Genomic DNA, 20,679 nt, shown 5'->3' with positions numbered 1-20,679 from the left:
TGGGCCCGGGCCGCCACGGACGCTGAGCCGCGGCCTCCGTGCCTCGTTGGGGCGCGGTGTGGCCGAGGCCAGCGGCGGCGGCCGCCCCCGGGGGATGGCGGCGGCCCGGCTCCGCCAGCAGGTGGCCCCGGGGTCCCGGCGGCGCCGCCCCCTCCGCCGGCGCGGCCCCTCCTCCCGCGGGGGCGGTCAGCGCCCCGGCCGCCGCTCCGCACCCGCCGCCGCCGCCGCCGCCGCCCTCCCTCGGCTCGCCGCGTCCCCCGGGCCGCGTCCGCAGGCTGAGCCCAGGCGGGCCGCGGCGAGCACCCCGCAGCTCCGCGCCCCCGCCCGGCCCCGCTCCCCGCGGAAAGTTGGGCTGCGGCGGGCGGCGTTCGGGAAAGAGCGAGGCGGCATGAGGGGGCACCGAGGGGGCGCCTAAGACACCGGGAAGGCGGCGCCGCGCGAGGGGACAACTTCGCCCGGGGAGCCCGCGCCCGCAGCCCCCGGCCGGGGCTCGCGGTGGTTCCTCCCGTCCCTCGCTCGGCCTCCCCCCCGCCGATCGAGACGCGGACCTTGGTCCCGGCGGCTCCGCGGCGGTGACACGAGCCCGCCTCAGCCGCCGCCTCGGTCTCCTGCCGCGCCGCCACCTTGCCCGCACCATGGAGTTCTCCGAGAGGAAAAGAAGCAGGAAATCCCAGAGCTTCAAACTGGTGAGCCGAGGTAAGCGGCCGGCCCGGGGACAGCGGCGGGAAGCCGGCGCCGCGCTCCCTCCGCGCACTCGGCCCCGCGCGCCCCGGCCGCCCGCGGGCTCCACGCCGGGGGCGCGCCCGCCACGACCCCCTCGTCCCCGCCCGAACCCGGGGCCCCGCGGGCCGCACACGCCCCGCCGCGGGCAAAGTTGTGCCTGAGGGGACCCACGGGGTGCTATTGAAGGTAAACAAGTCGGAGGGCACGTCAGGAAATTAGCAAACAATGACACCGGGGAGCCGAGCCCGCTCGGGGGTGCCGCCGCCACCGCGGCCGCCGCTGGGCTGGGGTGGCTGAGGGTTTGCCTGGCCGGCAGGCCGAGCATATACTGGGATTTGTTTTTTGTTTTCGTTTTTTTTCCCCCCACCGCGCAAAGAGAAGGGGGTGGGGGGAAGATGATCATTGTTCTTTTTAAGAAGAATCAGCTCATTAGGGATCCAAGCTCAAAACAGAAATTGTTGACATACAGCATCTTTTCTAGTTGAGTGATTTGGGTGGAAGGGTGTCTTAAGACTGGCTTGCATACCAGTCAGACAAGTGTCATTACAAGAAAGAAAGAAAAAAAACCCAACTAGGTCCTGCCGACTAACAGGTGTACAGCACACTCTTTATGCCTTTATTTTGTTCGAGGAGGAGAAAGTTGAATAGTGTCTCCTCCGGGTTCTGTTACTTGTTCAAAGCTATCTTCCTGATTGGAGTCTTTTTAAAAAAAATGATGACAACTCAAGATAAGGAATACACCTGTCAAAATGTCGTGTGTCACCTTAATAAATGAGAGGGGTGACCCCCCTTCCTGTCGCAATGGCACAAGTCCTAATACTTGTTTCAGCCCACCCTCTTTAAATATCTTTGAATCCACTTGAGGTCAAAGCCAAATCACAGAATCTGTCCACTTTTCCCTGAGTGATTTTTATCTGGCGTTGGCATCAGAGTAGAGAGCCACGTGATTGTTCCAAGGACCTGCAGAAGTCACGTGCAAACAGATGGACATTGGAGGGTGATTTCAAGCCATCAAGTTTTTCAAACTCAGCTAAGCTAAAATGAGGATTCTAGAAAGCCCACTTTTGGTTAGTCTGGAAATGGTTTAATTATAGACATTTTGAGGATCTGCTCATCTGTGTTTCCCCTAATTTAGTTTTGTACTGTTTAATGATAGAGGCCTGAAATAGTGTATGTATTCAAAATATTTGGCTACTCTTTCTTGGTACACCCCACCCCACCAACAAGGATGTTGATTACTCGGTTTTTGTACTTTGTAAATCTCTCCATGTGTCATGGCCCAGTTGATACAATGTGCTCCATTCAGGAATCAGGCTGCTTTCTTATTAATGACCTCAGGGGACTTACTCTATCTTAAAAGGGGGTAGTTTTGTTGTGTTGTCCTGTGACATCTAAGGCAAACAAACAAACCCACCCGAAGTTTGGATAGTTGAGGAAAAGAGACCTCCGTTTTCATACCTGAGTGATCCCGCTTTGTAAAGAACTACGTTACCAAAGTGCTGTAGCTTCCACAGGAGATTCTGAGATGTTGTATTGGAAAATTCGATTGACATAGCAAGTTCTTCCTTTGTTTTTTTTTTTCTTTTTTTTTTTATGATGAGCCCGATTCTGCTGTGCAGTGCTTTTCAATTTTTTTTTTTTTTTTTTTTTTTTGCAGGATAAACTATGGCATGTTCAATAAAGTGCAGTAGTTGAATGCAAAAGACTCACTTATGTGAAAAGTAAAAATCTTGCTTCTTTTCAAAGTGTACTTTTTTTGAAATAAAGCATCAGTATCTTTTTTTTTTAATGTGCTTTTAAACTGAGTAAAGAGGCAGTTCTGAAGCATGCTACTATGGATATGTTCACAAAAATGGGTTGTGGAAATGAATTTGGGAAACTCCCATGGCCTACAATTTGGCAAGACTTTTCTTTTTCGTACAAATAGATTTGCTATCTCAAAGAAATGAACCCTGATCATTGGTATCTGAGGGCAAAATTTCCTGTGAAAACTGTAACCAAGCATGGCTGTTTTGTGAAGTCAAGGTAATATTTCAAGTTTGTGTGCTTGGCAGTGAGCAAAGTTTGAATGGTTACTGTTGACTATAATTTCTGTGAGAGTTCTTGAAAATATACCTATAAATTATACATATAGAGAATGGGAGTCTTTAATTGCTTATTCCTACTTCTTGAAGTCATTAAAATTCTAATTTTCAGTTATTTTCTCGTGCCAGATTATCACCATGAGGTGTATAAGATCTCAGAATTCAACAACGATGTTAATGGGGAGACCAAAGAGACACAACCCATTTTTTTAGGTAGGTTCCTATGTCAATTAATTTTTTAGCAAAACAGCATGTCGTGGCCATTTGCAATTTCAGGGGCAGGGTAGGGGGACTGTGCAAGAGCGGGAAATGTCTGCCATTGCTTAATGTATGACATTCTTTTCAAGACCTTTTATTTTACAGATTGCCAATATATCCCTTATTAACATTGCTAAAAGTTGTAATTTCAGACATAAATGTTTATTAGTGTCTACACACAGTGCTAATTATCACTCAGTCACGGAGCCAGATGCTGACTGCGCAGTTTTGTAGCTCGGTGCTCACCCCATTTACATTGCATATTCGCTGGCATGCTTCACTGGCAATAGTTTGTGTAATTGGGGTATTACATCTTTGACATCTGGATAACAGAAATTCAATTTCCAGGAAGCTGCTATTTGTTTGGTTTTGCTTCTGCCTTGGGTGGGATAGAGGATTAATGTGCTGTCTTATTATAATGTCCCTTCACCTCTATGGCCTGGTTGCTAATCCTGCCATGACAAAATTAAATTAAATCTATAGTCAAAAAGTGTAAGGAGGATAAAAGTGCGATTGTCTGCCTAACCACCTCCTGATAGTGCCAGTTACTACTGAACAGCTTTTTTGTTTCCTGGCTGTGTCCTTCTCACTAACATTTGTGGTCAGACGAGAGAGCTGCCACCATCCTTGCCGGTTTACCTACCTCAGGGTCAAATGCAGCCTCCTCTAACCCTTCTGACAAGTGCTATTCCCTGTGCCCAAAAGGGTAGCCTGTTTGCCAGGTGTAGCATGAGGCTAAAGCACATACATGAAGAATCTTACATATACAGTTGTCATCTGCAGCCTTGGAGCCAAAAATCAAACTGTCCAGGATATTTCCTCTAAAAGTGCTTAACAAGGCAAAGTGGAGGTAAATGATGACATTTACCTTCAACTGTGTGCACACTGGACTCTGTACAACCCCAGGCGGTAGGGTGAGGGCCAGGTACTGCCTAACCAGGAAGCAGAATATGTGAGAAAGTCAGGTAGGAGGGCTTGAGATTAAGGGCCGGAACTCCCCAGTGACCGGGGATGGAGATGCCTATGGCTGGATTGCTGCTGAGACCCACATTGGTGGGGTTTTCAGATGAAAACCTTTTAACAGCTCAAGAGTGGAGTGTGCATTCTCTCTGTTTTGGTCTAAGGAAGAGAAAGGGAGCAAAGGGTGCAGAGGACCAGGCGGAAGTCACACTCACAAAGGGGAAAGAGGGAAACATGGGCAGTTTGTCCCAGGAGGGTCATCCCAGGCCCTCAGCTCTTTCTGGTCAGGCAGAGACTGTTCCCCAGACCAGCACCACTCCCAGCACCTATTACTGTTGGGAGCGCTGACCACATTTCAGACTCTTCAGAGCTCTAACCTGGGTCAGAGGAATTCCTTAAGGACCACTTGATTTAGCCATTTGAGAAAATGAATTTGCCTTCGGGTAGAAATTTTACATTTCTCATGTAAGTGGAACATCATGTTCTGGATTCAGTTCTTGTGCAGCAAAGGTCTCTTTGAAACTCCTTCCTATTAGTTCCTTGAAAAATAGTGGTGATGTTAGATAGTAATGAATTAGATAGGCTGAAAGAAAGGATGGAGAATAGCAGGGTGCTGGGACTTGGAATTCAGTAAAATGCAAGCTTTTGGACAGGGCAAATCTTCTTTCTTCCTTATCTGAATTGAAGATAAAAGAATAACATTAAAACAGCAGATGTGGAGTTCATCTTGGAAGTGGTTTGTAGAAGGCTTTTGACAACAACGGCTCCGAGATTGAGTAAGTACCTGTTGTGGTTCTCAAAGACCCTCCAGGTCAATTAGAAAGAAGTGCAGATGATTTGGAAGCATGATTTCTAGAGGAAGAAATAGCTCCAGATAGTATCTGAAATTAGGAATTGTGTTGTTGACTGTGTTCCAGTTTATGTTACTCTTCTTAAAACATAGATTTATATCAGGCTTATTTCATTTGCTGAAGCCTATTCATAGGGTGTGGATCTAAGAGAGTGTGATACTTAAATACTTGAGAACTGTACACCTGTAAAAAAAAAATAAAGTACTACATACAGTACCATGATTTACATCAGACTTTCTGTATTCAGACATGAGTGTTCTCTATAATGCTCTGCATCTATAAGATTCAAATACGTGTCTCAGGGGAATAGAGCCCCTAGAGTTTGGCAGAGCTTCCCACATCAAATCTATTTCTTTGGAATATTTTTAGGCAGCTAGATAGTGCAGCATGGTAAAGTAGCGCCCAAGAATGATGGCTTGTATAAGTGTTTTGGGAATTACTCACATGTTTTTGATTTGATTAAGGGTTATAAGAGGTAACTTTACCCTGTGGACTTTGACTTTCTCAAGCTAGCTTTATGAAACTACAGTGAAGATTTGAGTACTGTTTGAAGGGGAACTCAAGTGTTTCTGTGGGGAAAATACTGTGAGCTGAGCCCCTTTCTGGAATGTGAATGGGATCAGAAATGGATAGGACAGGGACCCTTCTCTGCGGACTAACGTCCCTTGGGGGATGTGGGGATAAGACAGTTCTGGAAGCAGTGAGGTGCAGTATGCAGCAATCACACCATGAAGGTTTGAGAGCAGTCTGCAAGGCTCTTTGTATGAATGTTCTCGTTTACTCCTCACAGCACATCTGTAACAGCACATCTGTAACAGTGTCATCATCCTCATTTTTGATAGGGCTTAGGGCAAATTCTGCCTGAGCTTTAAACACTGCACTGTGTGTCTCTCTCTTCCTGAACGGTGATTAAATGGCAGTTGAAAAGGAACAGGGAAAGGAACAAGAGCTGGTTGGAAGGGTAGGGGTGTGGAGCTAGACCTTGAACTACAGAGATTTGCATAGGCAGAAGATTCCTGGTGAGAAGGGTGGTACTGGCCAACACAGTGATAAGCAGATAGGTATCTTTACAGTTAGACCTTAAGTGAGTGTTGTACTTTAGTTTGGAGAGTATATTCTCCTGTTATCTGAGAATAATCAGGGGAGTTATTATTCCCATAATAATGAAAACTAAAGCTCAGAGTGAAAGGATGTACCTGTGTGGAATATTATTTTAAGGTGTGTTTGTTGTTGTTTTGTTTATGTTGCATCTGTTTAACTCTGAAGCTTTGTTACTTTGCCTGTCTAAAACACCTGATGGTCTAATAAAGAGCTGAACAGCCAAGACCTAGGCAGGAGAAAGGATAGGCGGGGCTGGCAGGCAGAGAGAATAAATAGAAGGAGAAATCAAGAAAGGAGGATCCAAAGAAGGAGGAAGACATCAGGGGCTAGCCACAGAGTTAAGAGCAAGATTTACAGAAGTATGAGAACAAGAAAAGCCCAGAGGCAAAAGATAGATAGGATAATTTAAGTTAAGGAAAGCTGGTTAGCAACAAGCCAAGCTAAGACCAGACATTCATAATTAATAATAAGCCTCCATGTGTGTTTACTTGGGAGCTGGGTGGTGGGTCCCTCAAAAGAGCAAAAGCAAACAACATGTACCACTAGTGACAGAACCTAAAGTCCCCTCTACCAAGCCAAGTCAAGGATTATTGAGGCTTTAACAGTAAGAAGACACTTTTTAATGAGACAGTTACTTTGTAACAGTGATATAACTGAAGTCTCTTTTTATACTTTAGATTTCAATTCAGATTTACTTTTGTGGTGTAATAAATCTGAGGCATATTTCTTCGTCAGGTGTTCAAGTCTCATTAATTTATTCATTTAGTAAATATTTCTTGAGCTCCATTTGCATTTGTACCAACCCCTGTTTGTATTGTTTTGTTTTGTCTTCTCCATATTTCATTCAGTAACACAGGTTTCAGCAGATGAAGTACATGGTTTGTTAGTAATCTCTTTCTTGATGAGAGCCGCCCCTACCACGCACGGGCTCCAGAATGTCCCTCAAGAGAACACACTGAGACTTCCATACACCGCTGCAAGCTGGGAACTTAGTCCCTGACCACAGTGCGGTGCCCCTCCCTGGACAGCCACTCTACCTAGGGACTAGACAGCCTGGGTCCCACCTCAGTTCTTAGATGGCCTCAAAAAGTACTGCCTGGGGCCATCCCTAAAGGAAAGAACTCTTGGTGTTTCATCATATAGCAGGCCAAGGATTGGATATAACCTCGGGAGCAAGGGAACCAAGAAAATGGAAAAAGGCAGAACCTTAAATACCAGCATTGGGGATCTAAAATGATTCACTTATCCTTCTTAGCAGAAGTTTAACCACACCCAGTTATAGTCTCTGTACCTGCCCCTCTTCATATAAGCTTCTCTCCCTGGATGGTACAGTGAGGGGGCATCTCTGTGTGTTAGGAATATGACAAATGTAGATACCACTTACCAAAAGCCAGATGCAATATAATGCTAAGAACTTTGTATGTTATTCCATTCATTATCCTAATAAAAGTACTGTCATTCTATTCTGTCGGAGAATCTGAGCGTTTACAGAGTTGCGAAGTGAGAGAACTAGGATGTAAACCAGTGTCCCCCCCAGATCCTGCCCTTGGCCACATGACACGCTTATTCAGATGTACTCCCCTGCAGGGCCCCCAGCATGCACTGCTGTTAAAGGAAAGCAGAGCTGCCCCGAGATGGGTGAAGGAGACTCAGAGCACCTCACGTGCCCCCTGTGGTCCTCTGAAGCTCTAGGTTGCTGGAGTACTGCAGTCGTCATTCAGTAAACCTTGAGCTCCCATGTTTTTTTCTGAGATGGCAATCAGCACCACAATGTGATCGCTCTAGGCTCCCCCAAAGGCTTCAGAAACACTGGCAACCTGCTTCAATTGCTAGCAAGTCTCCTGTGTATATTAGATACATTGTAGCTTTGGATGCAGAGTTGGTCATTCTTAAACTGCTACTGGCTACCTGGAGTAGGAGGGCATTTGTAGTTAGTCTTATTCACTGCTTTCACTAATCACATAATTACTACCACTACTAGACTAGGAAGTAGACCTTGGCCCTCGCCTATTCTACAAATGAGAGACTTAGCTCATAGATAAAAGTGACTTGCATAAAGCCGTACAGTGGTTAGCCGTTGACCATACTTAAAATCAGGTCTCTAGACAGCCGCTCTGAGATCTTCTTGGCATGGCAGAGCTGCCTCTAATCCTCCCTCGCTCCCCGTTCTGCTCATGTGAGCTGCTCTGACCCAGTGACTCTTCTCTGCAGGGTCAGTAGAATCAAGTGTGTTTCTCTGAACTGACCATTCCGCATCCATAGTCGAATCCTGCCAGCACCTCCCCGCCTCCAAGTGCCTGCTCCCCAGCAAGGGGGACTTCTGCAGATGAAGAGGGGCACCCCAAGTAGGAGGTCGGTGATAGCTCAGAGCTGGAGAAGCTCAGAACCACTGAGGAAGAGGGGGGTGTTCATGGTCTCCTGTGTGTACTTCCACACGGTCCTAGTTTAGCTCACACTGGTTCTGAGAAGACATCTCCATTTGTAGATGAGAGAAGTGGGTCTGTAGCAGTGTTTACTCACCCTGGAGCCTTACGGTAACAAGAGCTGGGTGTGAATGTGGCCTGGCCAGATTCTTTCTGCTTCTGCTTCGCGGAGAAAGTGTGCCTCCTCCTCCTCCTCCTCCTCCTCCTCCTCCTCCTCCTCCTCCTCCTCCTCCTCCTTCCCCTCCTCCTCCTCCTCCTCCTCTTCCTGCTCATTGTCTTCCTAGCTCACCTTTCCATTCCTCTATCTTACTCTCACTGAGAACATGTTCTGTGTCAGACTGGTCTGTTCTCATAGCCCCTGAAGCGCCTTGCATTCTAATCTCTGCCCTGTGGTTGCTTCTCCTGTCTCCACTGCCGTCCTATCATGCCTTGTCCCATCTCCAGACTACTATGGAAATGTTGGCTGTCCTGATGGTGTTTAAAGTCCGCTTCCAATATTGCCTCCACCACAAGCCTTTTCAGTTATAGCACAGGAGAGAAAAAGCAGACCGGTTCAGAAAACTTCGGGTTGGTCTCAGGTTAGCAGTTAATGACACCTGGGCTGGGGGGGGGGGTGGAGAGATGGCTCAGTGCTTAAGAGCACTGGCTGCTCTCCAGAGGACCCAGCACCCACATGACACTCATGACCCTCTGTACCTCCAGGTCCAGGGGACCTGACCTCCTATTCTGGCTTCCACAGACACTGCATGCATGTGGTGCACAGATATACATGCAGGCAAAACACCCACACACATTTTAAAAATAAAATTAAAACAATTAATGACACCTTGAATAAAACTCTTGAGGAATTAGCTGTACCTCCTGTGATAGAGTAATACTGCCTGCCAAACTACTTCATCAGATTCTCCTTCAGCATATAGAGTCCTAAAAAGCATCTCTTCAGACTGGGAAGCACTGTGCTTGTAATTTGTGTTATTCCTTTCCCCGATCTCCTCCAAAGTCCAAGTGTTTTTCCTGGAATGTTTTACTACTGGGGCTCACATCAGTCCTTCCCAGTGCTCACCATGTACCGCCTAGTCTTTATCTCTGTACCTGGCTTTATTGTGGTCTAGGTAACCGTGCAGATCCTTCCCCAGCCCTGTTTTTAACAGTTGTCACATCGAACGTTGGTTTATTTTCACCACCTCTCCTAATCTGTCCTGATGTAGCTTGTCCAATCCTGGAGGCAAGCGTGGCCTGGATTCCTCTTCCCATCCTCAGAAGCACTGAGTATAGTATTGGGATTGTAATGGCTCAGGCCTGCTCAGTCTCTGGATACTCATCAAGTACATGGACATGTCACACGCTCTTACATCAACCCGAAGAAGAGTCATCTTAAAATGCACTACTCCATTGCAACTTCTGCAACACTGGTGAACTAAACTTTAGTGTCTCACAGAACCTCTCTGCAGAGGTCTTTACAAGGACCTTACAATCCATCATGCTGTCTTAGTCATTGTTCTGTTGCGGTGATGAAGTACCATGACCAAGGCAATTTATAAAAGAAAGTATTTAACTGGGAGGTGGTGGTGCAGGTCTTTAATCCCCACACTTGGGAGGCAGAGGCAGGCAGATCTCTAAATTCAAGGCCAGCCTGGTCTATATAGTGATTTCCAGGACAGCCAGGGCTACATGGAGAAACCCTGTCACTAAAACAGAGAGAGAGGAGAGAGAGAGAGAGAGAGAGAGAGAGAGAGAGAGAGAGAGAGAGAGAGAGAGAGAGAGAGAGAGAGAATATTTAATTTGGGGGCTTGCTTACAGTGTCAGAGGGTTTGTCCGTGATCATGGCGGTGGGAAGCGTAGTGGCCGCAGGCATGGTCCTGGAGCAGTAACTGAGGGCTTACATCCTGACCCTCAGTCAAGAGACAGAGAGGGAGTGAGACTGTGCCTGGCTTGAAACTTCCAAAGTGACACACCTCCTCCAACAAGACCAAACCTCTTAATCCTTCCTAAACAGTCCACCAGTTGGGCAACAAACATTCAAACATATGAGCCTATGGGGGGACATTATCACTCAAACCACCACACATGTTAAAGCTAAAATTTGGATTTTCTGATGTTAGTCTGTGAGATACATTTAGAAATATTTTCTTTAAAAAAAAAATCTAGAGAAGTTCAAAAGGAGAGAAACTTGCATGTAAAAGCCAGTAGTAACACATTGAAAACTAAAGTTGAAAGGTCGCATGCTCTCCTTGTGTTGAACCTTGCCATGACATTGGAACCACTTCATAGAGGCAAAGTGCCCTAGATGAGACTTACCCATTAAAACCTGGGGCTTACTCTGTCTAGTTCTCAGAGTCCACACAAAGCAGGTTTTTAACTTAAAAGAAAATAAAGCCATACAGTATACAATTCCAACAATAAGCCTGTCAGCCATTACCTTTCTGGGGGAACAGAGGCCATGAGCATAGCTGCTCCAGTCACACTTCCCTACAAGGGACAAGTGAGGCTGACATCCTCTGCACCCACTCTTGAGGACCCACACGGGGGCAATACTTGTCTTGGGGAAGCTTGCCTTTCTCAGAAAGACTGTGTCTTTCAACAACTGCTATCTAAATGAGAAATGTAGATGTCACAGTTTACTTGTCCGACACTGTGATTCATTTAAAAATGTCCTCAAAGGGCAGACTCTGAAACATTGATAGTTTCTCCTTCCTGCTTCCAATGACAAAATGCTTATACTTTTAAAAAAAAGTATAAAGGACTTCCATAAGAAAAGTAAAGATTTTGGAACAATGTATTTAGTATCTCAAAGTTAAAAATAGACATAGGACATTGGTACAGAAAACCTGTCATTCTTACAGTAATCGATTATTAAAGAGAAAACAACCTAGACAGGGATGCAGCAGCGGCAGCGGGGAGACAGCCTGGGCATGCCAGAAGCCCAGACATGGAGTAGTTGATCCAGGGGACACCTTTAGTTTCCTTCCTGTATCAGACATGCTTTGGCTTGCTCCCCTGCCTGATATTACCCCTTCATGTAATGCTTTCTAGTTAAGGCCCACACCTTAGCGTGATATGGTCTCCAGCACAAACCATGTTTCCTTCCCATTTATTCCCGACACTGCCCTTCTCAGTCAGTACTCAGCTGGACCAGCCACTCTTCACTCTTACAACGGGCCTGCTTCCTCAGGCAGTAGGCCATGCACCTTCTCACCACTCCCTGCCACCCATCTTCTGCTTCCCTGGTTCTCTCTGTCATTCCTGAAGCTTCCTCTAGGTAGTCAGCATGCATTCATTCCCCTGCCTCTGCCCCGCAGCATCCCTGGGATCCCTGTTAAAGTAGAAACATAAGTAGTTTATTCATAGACCTCCCCTGCTACATCGTAGACTAAGAGTCAGCTCTGCCCAGAACATCAGCAGCTGATGGATGAATGAAGGAAAGAAGCGTCTGGTTTTAAACTTGGTTTGAAGTGAAACTGTCCCCTTTAAAACTTGTTACTCAAATCCTTTACCTCTTAAAAGTTCTTACCCTGGTGACACATTGATTAACTAACTGGAACTCTCATTTCATAAGTAAAATATGTCAACCCTAACAATGGGGTGTTTAGTTTTAATTGTGTTGTTCCCTATTTCACTAGGTTAGTAAGAGCCCTCCACCCCCAACCTATCCCTCTGAAACAGGATGCTGTTTGTGACCCTGTGTGTTAACCTTCTACCTCCATGGCCGTAGATACTCACATCACTTGTGAAGGTGTCCTCAAATATTGCAGTGCACGTTCCTGGGAAGATCCGCTGCTGGGCTCAGTCTAGAGTGACCTTTTCCACCCTCTATATGGTCCTCTTTTATTTATCATTCCAGGCTCAGCTTAAGTCTCTTTAAGGGCAAGACTTCTGAGTGTAAATGCTTACTGTTTTCCTATTGCAATATTTGGTACAGGACAGGCTCTTAATAACCATTACTTGTTTGTTTGATTTTTGAGATAGGGTTTCTCTGTGTAGCCCTGGCTGTTCTGGAACTTGCCCTGTAGACCAGGCTGGCCTCGAACTCACAGAGATCTGCCTGCCCTTGCCTCCCGAGTGCTGGGACTAAAGGTGTGTGCCACCACCACCAGCTTTAATAACCATTCTTGAGGGAATGAGTACCACGTTGAAACATGTTAGCTGTAGTTTTCTACCAATTGTCAGCTAGTCTGAGTGGGACAATACATTGAACAGAGACAGTTTTCTTTCATAGGAGTGTCCCCTGGAGTGGTATAGAAGCCTTCATTCGATCCTTAACATGTTGGCAGTGTAACTGTACATAAATGTCAGTAGATCCTAGCCACATGTTAGACGTGTCAAACATGCCTCCTACATATGTGACCTACAGCATAATCCTTATCTGGCCATGGTGTGGGATAAGTCATTTGCGGGCAATTTAGCTTTGAACCAGGGCGGGGGGGGGGGGGTAACCTGACAGTTGTACAGCTCTGGGAAAGCCAGTCATAGGACATATTTACAAAGCTAAGATGCTACAACACTGTGATCTAATCCAGTCTGGCTGTCCACTGTTTCGTTTGTGGTTTCTTCATGGAAGCCTTGTTATGTGACACAGCACTGTCCCATCACCATTAGCCGACGGAACACTCTTCCCTTGGTTGTTTGGTTGTTGTCTTAGCCTTCTCTGTCTGTCTGTCTGTCTCACAGATGAGAGACTGTGATGAACAGAGAGAGGTGGAGGGCACATTCTTTTGATGGTCAGGTTACTGTGCCTCCTTTCTGTACAAAGGATGGCTTATTACATCTGTACTTGACAGTGTATTTAAAATCATTGCAAAGTTGAGACAGATTTTCTTCCCTATTCCAGATAATCAGTATCCTTGTAAATAAGAATCCATAAAATTGTTCTGAGTATTAAATTTTTTTCCAAGCATGTACAAATATACTGTGTTATTTGAGTTCCAAGGGTTTTATAATGTTTTTTACTTGGAAATCAAATTTTATATCTGAAAGGTTAATGGAGAAAACTAATTATGCTATCTGGTAACCAAATGTGTGATGAGACATTTGTCTCTGTAATTAACAGCAAGGAACTTTTATAGTTTCATAAAATCGAGTGCTACATAGAGTATGCTGTAGCATTTGTTTGGATGAGGTGTCCAAAACAGAGATGTTTATGGATGATATAAAGTTGAACTGAAATGGAATGCAGGTGTCTGTGCGTCTTACAGCATTTCTCATTGTTGAAGTGGAAGCCAGAAGATTAATAACTTTACTTTGTCATGATAAAATAAGTAATGTGTTCTTGGAACAGTGGTACGGTACATAAGTTACTCAGTAATTCCAAGAATTTATTCTGTTCCAGGAATAATATCCTTAACAATTTATTTTTACAGAAAAAGTTGATGCAACATAATAGACTATGAAGTTGCATATGTGGTTAATGGAATTATATCTCAAACATGACTTTATGCCTACATATAAAATGTACAGAATCCCACAAAAAATGCAAGGTTAAGATACAGCTAAAAAGTACAAAGTCAGGGGAGGCAGAAGTTAAGGTTCTTCCATTAATACTAACTCATTCTCATCGCACATATATAATTTTTCGATTACAGCAAGACTGTAATGGGCACCTTAATATGCACTGCATGAACCATGTCCGGGGAGCTGCTGCCACAGAACGCTAGCTTTAGGATCTCTCCACGAGTTCAGTGTTCTTCCTTTGAATGCTCCTCTGGAAGGGAGAGCCTGGTGCTGGGACACAGCAGAGATGTGTGGCCCCCACCTGACCCCACTCCCCCTGGTTTACTTTGGCCATTCTTTATTTGTCAACTAGAAGAAACTCTTTCTAACATCTTCCACCTTGGATGCACCAGGGAGAAGAGACAGATACCCCCCGGGAAAAGCTTCCATAAGACAAGATGGGGCAGAGGCACCCAGTGGCCCTGTTTGCCATCCCACACTTGCTCAATAGAAAGGAGAGGTTCTTTCAAAGATGCCTCAGTTGCCAGTTTACTTCGTTTTATGTTTGTTTGTTTTTAATTTATTTATTTTATGTGCATTGGTGTTTGCCACGGGTGTTGGGTCCCCTGGAACTTTAATTACAGACAGTTGTGAGCTGCCGTGTGGGTGCTGGGAATTGAACCTGGGTCCTCTGGAAGAGCAGTCAGAGTGCTCTTAACCACTGAGCCATCTCTCCAGTCCCCATCAGTTTACTTCTTCTAGGTCAATTTCTTTTTTTTTTTCTTTTTTTTTTTTTTTGGTTTTTTTTTCGAGACAGGGTTTCTCTGTGTAGCTTTGCGCCTTTCCTGGAGCTCACTTGGTAGCCCAGGCTGGCCTCGAACTCACAAAGATCCGCCTGCCTCTGCCTCCCAAGTGCTGGGATTAAAGGCGTGCGCCACCACGCCCGGCTAGGTCAATTTCTTAAAGCTTTCCTTAACTGAATCTTCCCAACATATCTGTTAATATAATTATTTATTTTGTATTCATTTTGTGGCTGTCTATTGAACAGCCACTAGTGCCAGACTAAGAGACGTTAAACCCACTGGGGTGAGAGAAGGAAAGTAAGGCTACTATGTGTACTTAGAGCAGGGGACTCCAGGGTAGCCAGGAACATGGCCCTTTAGAAAGTGGCCTTTTCTTCCAGTTGAGTGTTTTTAAGGATTCCTGAGTGTGCGAACCAGTGGGTCTCTGCATCTGTGTGTGTTTCTTCTGTCTTTCCTTGCGCTCTTTTCCTTCTGTGTGTTAGTTTTTGTTTTATCTTATTATATTTTATTATCCCTTAGAAGTCTGTTTGTTTTCTAATGAGAGACAGAAAGGGGGTGGATCTGGATGGGAGGGATGGGGAGGAACTGGGAGGATTAGAGGGAGGGGAAACCATAATCGGGATATATTATGTGAAGGAAAAAAATCTATTTTCAATAAAAGAAAAAGAGAGAGAGAGAGAGAGAGAGAGAGAGAGAGAGAGAGAGAGAGAGAGAGAGAAAGAAAGAAAGAAAGAAAGAAAGAAAGAAAGAAAGAAAGAAAGAAAGAAAGAAAGAAAGAAAGAAAGAAAGAAAGAAAGAAGCCTTTTAGCTGAGACCTAAAGATGGAGCATGCAGGTGGGGCTGGGCATTCAGAGAGTTGATGGCGTAAGTAGAAGCTGAGACATGGAGGAGCTTCAGAACTGCTGGAAGCCCTTTACTGTAGTTAAAGCAGTGGCCTGCTGGCTGGATGTGACAGTCACTAATTAGATTCTGATTGAGTTGTTCTGAAGGGAGGCAGACATTACCTATGGGATTCTAATGTGCAGCTAGACCTGAATGCCCAGCCATAGACGTCAGGGGAGAGGTGGCAGGAAGCAAGACTCCAGAAAGGAGCCAGGGGGCCAGAGAGGGAGGCCGGTGAGCCATGTCAGGGAGCTGGGGCTTCATCCTGAAGTTTCTGGTGTTTCACAGCAGCAGGTAGAATAATTAGATTTGCATTGTTGAAAGAGCCCACTAAGGTCAGGGTAGAACAGATTGAAGAAGAATAGCGCCGAGGCTTTTGGGTTGAAGCCTCAAGTAATAACTCAAGGAATGGAGTTGCGGTAGTGATGGGGAAGCATCCTAAAGTAACTGAAAAATGACAAGAAGCCGAACTTAATGGCTCGATGGCTAGAGGAGTAGGAGAGAAGAGGAATAGTTCCCCGGGTTCTGGCTTGGACTGCTGAGTTGGTACCATTTACTAAGGATTGGAGATAGAGACAGTCATAGCAAAATAAAGCTGGAGATATGCTGTTAAGATTGATTTTGAGATGTCTAAGAGAGACTGTCTAATAGATGATTGAATATATGGGTCTGGGGCTCTGAAGTAAAGTCTGCACTGGATTTCTGTATACAGATGGTGAGTGGAGACCAGAGAGAATCAGTAACTCCAGAAAGTACAGGGAGGGCAGGAAGACACCTGAACAGGTGTCCTGTGAAACTAATACATTAAAGACTGTTTTGCATACCAGTGGTTTTGACGTGGAAATGGGTTGTGATTTAGTGGATTATCACCAGCACTGAGAACAATAACAGCAGCAGCAGCAGCAGTAATAATAATAATAATAATAATAATAATAATAATAATAATAATGAATAAATAGAAAATATCAAAGTGCACTGCATGCAGGCATAATGAATTAATGAAATTCATGAAACTGTCATCATATTTGTGTATGTCCTACCCATGTTCTAGATTGTCATGGAAAGCGTTTCTTACTTGAACCATGGTCAGGAACTTTGAAAACTACTCATTTCAGCTACCATTGCTTAACTCTAGGGATTTCCCACTAGTCTCACTCATGGAAGGTTACCACCCTCCAGGTGCTTTGGGTGCAAGGTTACTCGAATTCATGAGCTCTTTAAAGAAAAAGACTGCAAATGAGACCTGATTTCAGCATCATCTATGTTATTTACATCGAAAACAAAACTGTGTGATAGCATGTGTACTTAACTTGCAATATTTTAAATTTTCTAATTACTGAAGAAATGTAATTCAGCCAGTACTCAGTCATGTTCACATTTAACTGATCCATGATGTAGATATGGAAATTAACATCTTGGGAAACAGAGTTTACACTTGTGTATTAGAGCTCCGTCAGAAGATTTCTGTACAGTAGATTAGAGGATCAGCATTTCAAATTATATTGAAAAGGCTGTCTCTTTCCAAACAGTAAGTTATGAATATTTCATTTTTTACTGAATGAAGGCAAGGTTTTTATTTACGTTACTGTAGGAATTCAAGAGCATCTCATTTTTATTGTTGCTTCTGTGTGTTTATTGTTGCTGTTGGTTTGTTTTGCCTTCACAGTGCTGGGAATTGGAGACAGTTCTTAATCTACAATCTTGTTATTTTTGTCCTATGTGTTTTATCAGATTTTTGCTATATGTGTTATAGAATCACTAACATAAATACATTCAGATTCTACTTTTCCCAATAAAACATTTGTCTTTCATAAACTAACAGATTTATATGAATCAAGTTTCTAATTTAAGAGGAAATGTATGAGCCTCATTGTTCTTAGTCTGGAGTAGCACAGCCAAGTCAGACACATAAAGATGGTCCTATAAGGATTCCATGGTTACCATCATATGTTGACATAGTGACGTGACCAAGGTACTAAGCTGCATCCAGATTATGTGACAGCAATTCCCTGAACACTACACATTGTGAACTTGGCACAGAGTTCCCTCTGCCTTTTATTGTCTACTTGAGTGGGCTGGCATGTAGTGAAGCCCATGGACCTAGAACCTGGCTACATCCAGTTCAGTTCCCTAACACTTCCTCCAGTTTCTCCTGAGAAGAGTGTAGATACACAGTTGGAAACTCTCTGCTTATCCTTGGGCTGAGCAGGTATGTCTGACTCTGCTGCCACTGTCCATCTCAGGATAACCGTGAATGCTGTTTAATATATTTTAGATGATAATATATGTTGTAATGGCTAGAGATTGGACACTTCTGAAGAGAATACTTGCTAGAGGGCCTAGGACCTGGTTCTCAACCTTCCAAATGCTGTGACCCTTTAATACAGTTCCTCATGTTGTGGTGGCCCCAACCATAAAATCATTTTCATTACTACCTCATAACTAATTTTGCTACTGTTATTAATCATAATGTAGATATATGCTATGTAGGATATACATCTGATATGCAACCCCCAGAGGGGTTGTAACACACAGCTTGAGAACTCTTGGCCTACGCCATAGTAAAAGCTCTATAAAAAGTAGCTTTAACATTATTTCCCCTAAATACATAGAAATTCCTTTATAAAACACAGAACTTACATGGGATTTCAATGGAAGATGATCTCAAGCACATATTCCATGTGTTACAAAATATACAACACTCCAGAACCTTCCTTCCCTGGCTTTCTTTGCTGCTCCCAGGCTACATCAGTCTTTTCTGCCTAACTCCATCATCATGTTTTCATTCCCAAAGCTATTGCTACCAGTTACCTTATACTTAGTTTTAGATACCAAGTGCGGGGGTGGGTGTTTAAATAATTTTTCTTCAAAAAAGCAATGCATATTTGAAAGTTCTTTTGAAAGGTAAAATTTGTGAAGTTGAAAATGGGGTAAAAAGTAAAAGATCCCATCACCATTGCACCCTCAATGTTGATAATAATGTTTGTGGAAATATGTGTCTGTAAATGTGTATATATTACCAGGAGAGAAAAATGGAATTACATCATTATGTGTTGCAATTTTTTTTTACTTTACTAAATCTGCATTTATTTTACTCATAATTATTACCTACCTTAAACCAGCCAGGCAGTTGTAGGTCCTGGTTATCCAGGAATGAACGTGGTTATTATGAACATGGCCTTCATGGAGTTTATACATGCTCTCAAATTCTTATGCAATGGTCTGTTTCACTCCCTACTCATCTGTAATGACATTCTCTAACTGCTCCGTCAATAACGTTTGGGTTGTCCCTAACACTTCCTTAAGGAGATGATGTTACAGTGACTGTCTTAGATGGTTGTTGAACTGTTTCTTGTAGGATTAATTCCTGCAAGTGGGCTTGCCAAATTTCACTCCAAAAAGATATTTTGTTTTGTTTTACCACATTATACATCTACCAGGAGCATATTAAGATAGGTATACCCCTGTTCAAAAATGGGCTTTATGAGCTGATGATATTTACCAAATTAAAGGATAATGAATTTCACATTAATTTTCATTATATTAATCATCAGAGACATGAAAATGTAAATATTTAGCAAATCGCTTATTCCTCCTGTGAATTATCTTTGTGTCACTTGTCTAGTTTTCAGTTTAGTGGAGCTCTCAAACATGTGACAGCATATTTAGAGTCTAGATGCCCTTCCCAAAGTATCTGACTCACCAGTGTAATAATCTGTGGCCACTTTTTGCCTCTTTCCTGTTCAGTGGCATTCAGACTATGCTGTGTGGAGCCCTTGGAGTTAGTTCTTGAATGCCCTCCAAGGCCTTACAGGAAGCCGGGACCTGGCACAGACTCTTCTGCAGAGCTTGCTCTTCTTTATGTATTAGGGTTTCACTAAAGACTGTGGTTTAAAAAAGGGTTCACTTAGAAAACTGTTGCTGTCAACTATTGCTTCTCAGATCATGTTTTGCTGAGTTGGAACCCAAGTCTTGCACGTTCCTGGTAAGCACCCCCTACCGCCCCGCCCCCCAGGGATGCCTGTTGGGAGCCTCGATAATATTTGCACGTTAATATGAGTCTGGAATGAGGTGCTAATCTCAAGTCCTCTCATAGCAGAGCCTACTTCAAATTCCTTTTCTTCCAACGCATTGGCTGAGATTTGTGGTGAGAAAGAACTGCACTGTAGACGTGAGGAACCTGGCTCTCTCTGCTCTCTCCTCACTACTGGCATTTGACAGCTTACAGCTTAGTCTCCCCCAAGACATGGTCCCTCACCAGCCTGTGCAGGAGTCTGAGAGGAAATGTGTTAGGCCATTATACCATTTCTGTCAGCATACTGCTTCCCAGTGGTAAGCTCAGCTTGTATTTGCTTTAGCATGCCGTTACCTGAAAAATGCGAGGCGTTTTAAGCACGTTTTTAAAAAGCACTCTGGGTCTTGTGCGACCTTCATCCCTATCTGGTTTCAGGACGTTGACCATCTCCAACAGGAAAGTATTCTCATGGCTGCCTCTTGTGCAGCGGCTTCTGTGCACTGATGCTAGCTAGCACTTATACCTGGAAAGGCCAGCCCTTAGGACCATCCAGTGCCTCCCCTCTAGCCTGGAAGCTGTTTCTTCAGTCTGCTTTTTTCCTGGTTGATAAAGAACAGTGTCCTACCCATAACACCCTTTGTGTATTTGAAAATAATTAAATCACTCAGTAACTATTATTTCTTAGTGAAAAAACACAACTCCTCTCGTCTGCTGCTTTTAATCATTTTTTGTTGAGTTTTTCATTATTTCAGCCTCTTTAAGACAAAACTGGACACAATAGTGTAATAAACACTCACACAACAGTGAGCATAGTAAGATTATAACCAACTACCCTGACTCTGTCCTTTTGCTCTGCTAAAGCAAGTGAGTGGTACATTCCATACTGGGACAAGGAGAGTGAGGAATGGAATTTGTTGATTGCCTCAAGATTGTGGAATTCAGAAGGAATAGGTTTCACTCACCTTCTAGCTTAGAAACAAATGTAGTCATACCCCATTAATGTTTGAATGCACATTTTGAGCTGTCTGCATCCTATTATATACTAAGAGAAGATCCAGGTCCCTGGAAGGGGTCCAACAATCCCTGGGATTGTTAGCCCTCAGGAGTATCTGTCCAGAGAGGGCAGCCAACTGAGAACTAGTGCCCAAGTTT

At 44.2% G+C, this 20,679-nt stretch overlaps 1 protein-coding gene across 2 annotated transcripts in view; it reads left to right on the top strand.

The window, feature by feature from the left end:
* The first annotated feature begins 295 nt into the window (after nucleotides 1-295).
* Nucleotides 296-20,679, top strand: part of Bend7 (BEN domain containing 7) — an 86,023-nt gene continuing 65,639 nt past the window's right edge. The window contains exons 1-2 of one of the 2 annotated variants that reach the window (XM_028895091.2): nucleotides 297-696; nucleotides 2,937-3,020. In XM_028895091.2, coding sequence (XP_028750924.1) covers nucleotides 636-696; nucleotides 2,937-3,020 — 145 coding nt within the window. In that variant the 5' untranslated portion in view covers nucleotides 297-635. Of the gene's footprint in view, nucleotides 697-2,936; nucleotides 3,021-20,679 lie in introns of both variants that reach the window. The other variant, XM_028895094.2, reaches the window with a different exon arrangement.

The sequence above is a fragment of the Peromyscus leucopus genome, chromosome 5 (assembly GCF_004664715.2).
Source record: "Peromyscus leucopus breed LL Stock chromosome 5, UCI_PerLeu_2.1, whole genome shotgun sequence".
Lineage (NCBI taxonomy): Eukaryota > Metazoa > Chordata > Mammalia > Rodentia > Cricetidae > Peromyscus > Peromyscus leucopus.
Note: the sequence above shows the minus strand (reverse complement) of the source record. Positions and strands in the feature narration are given on the sequence as shown.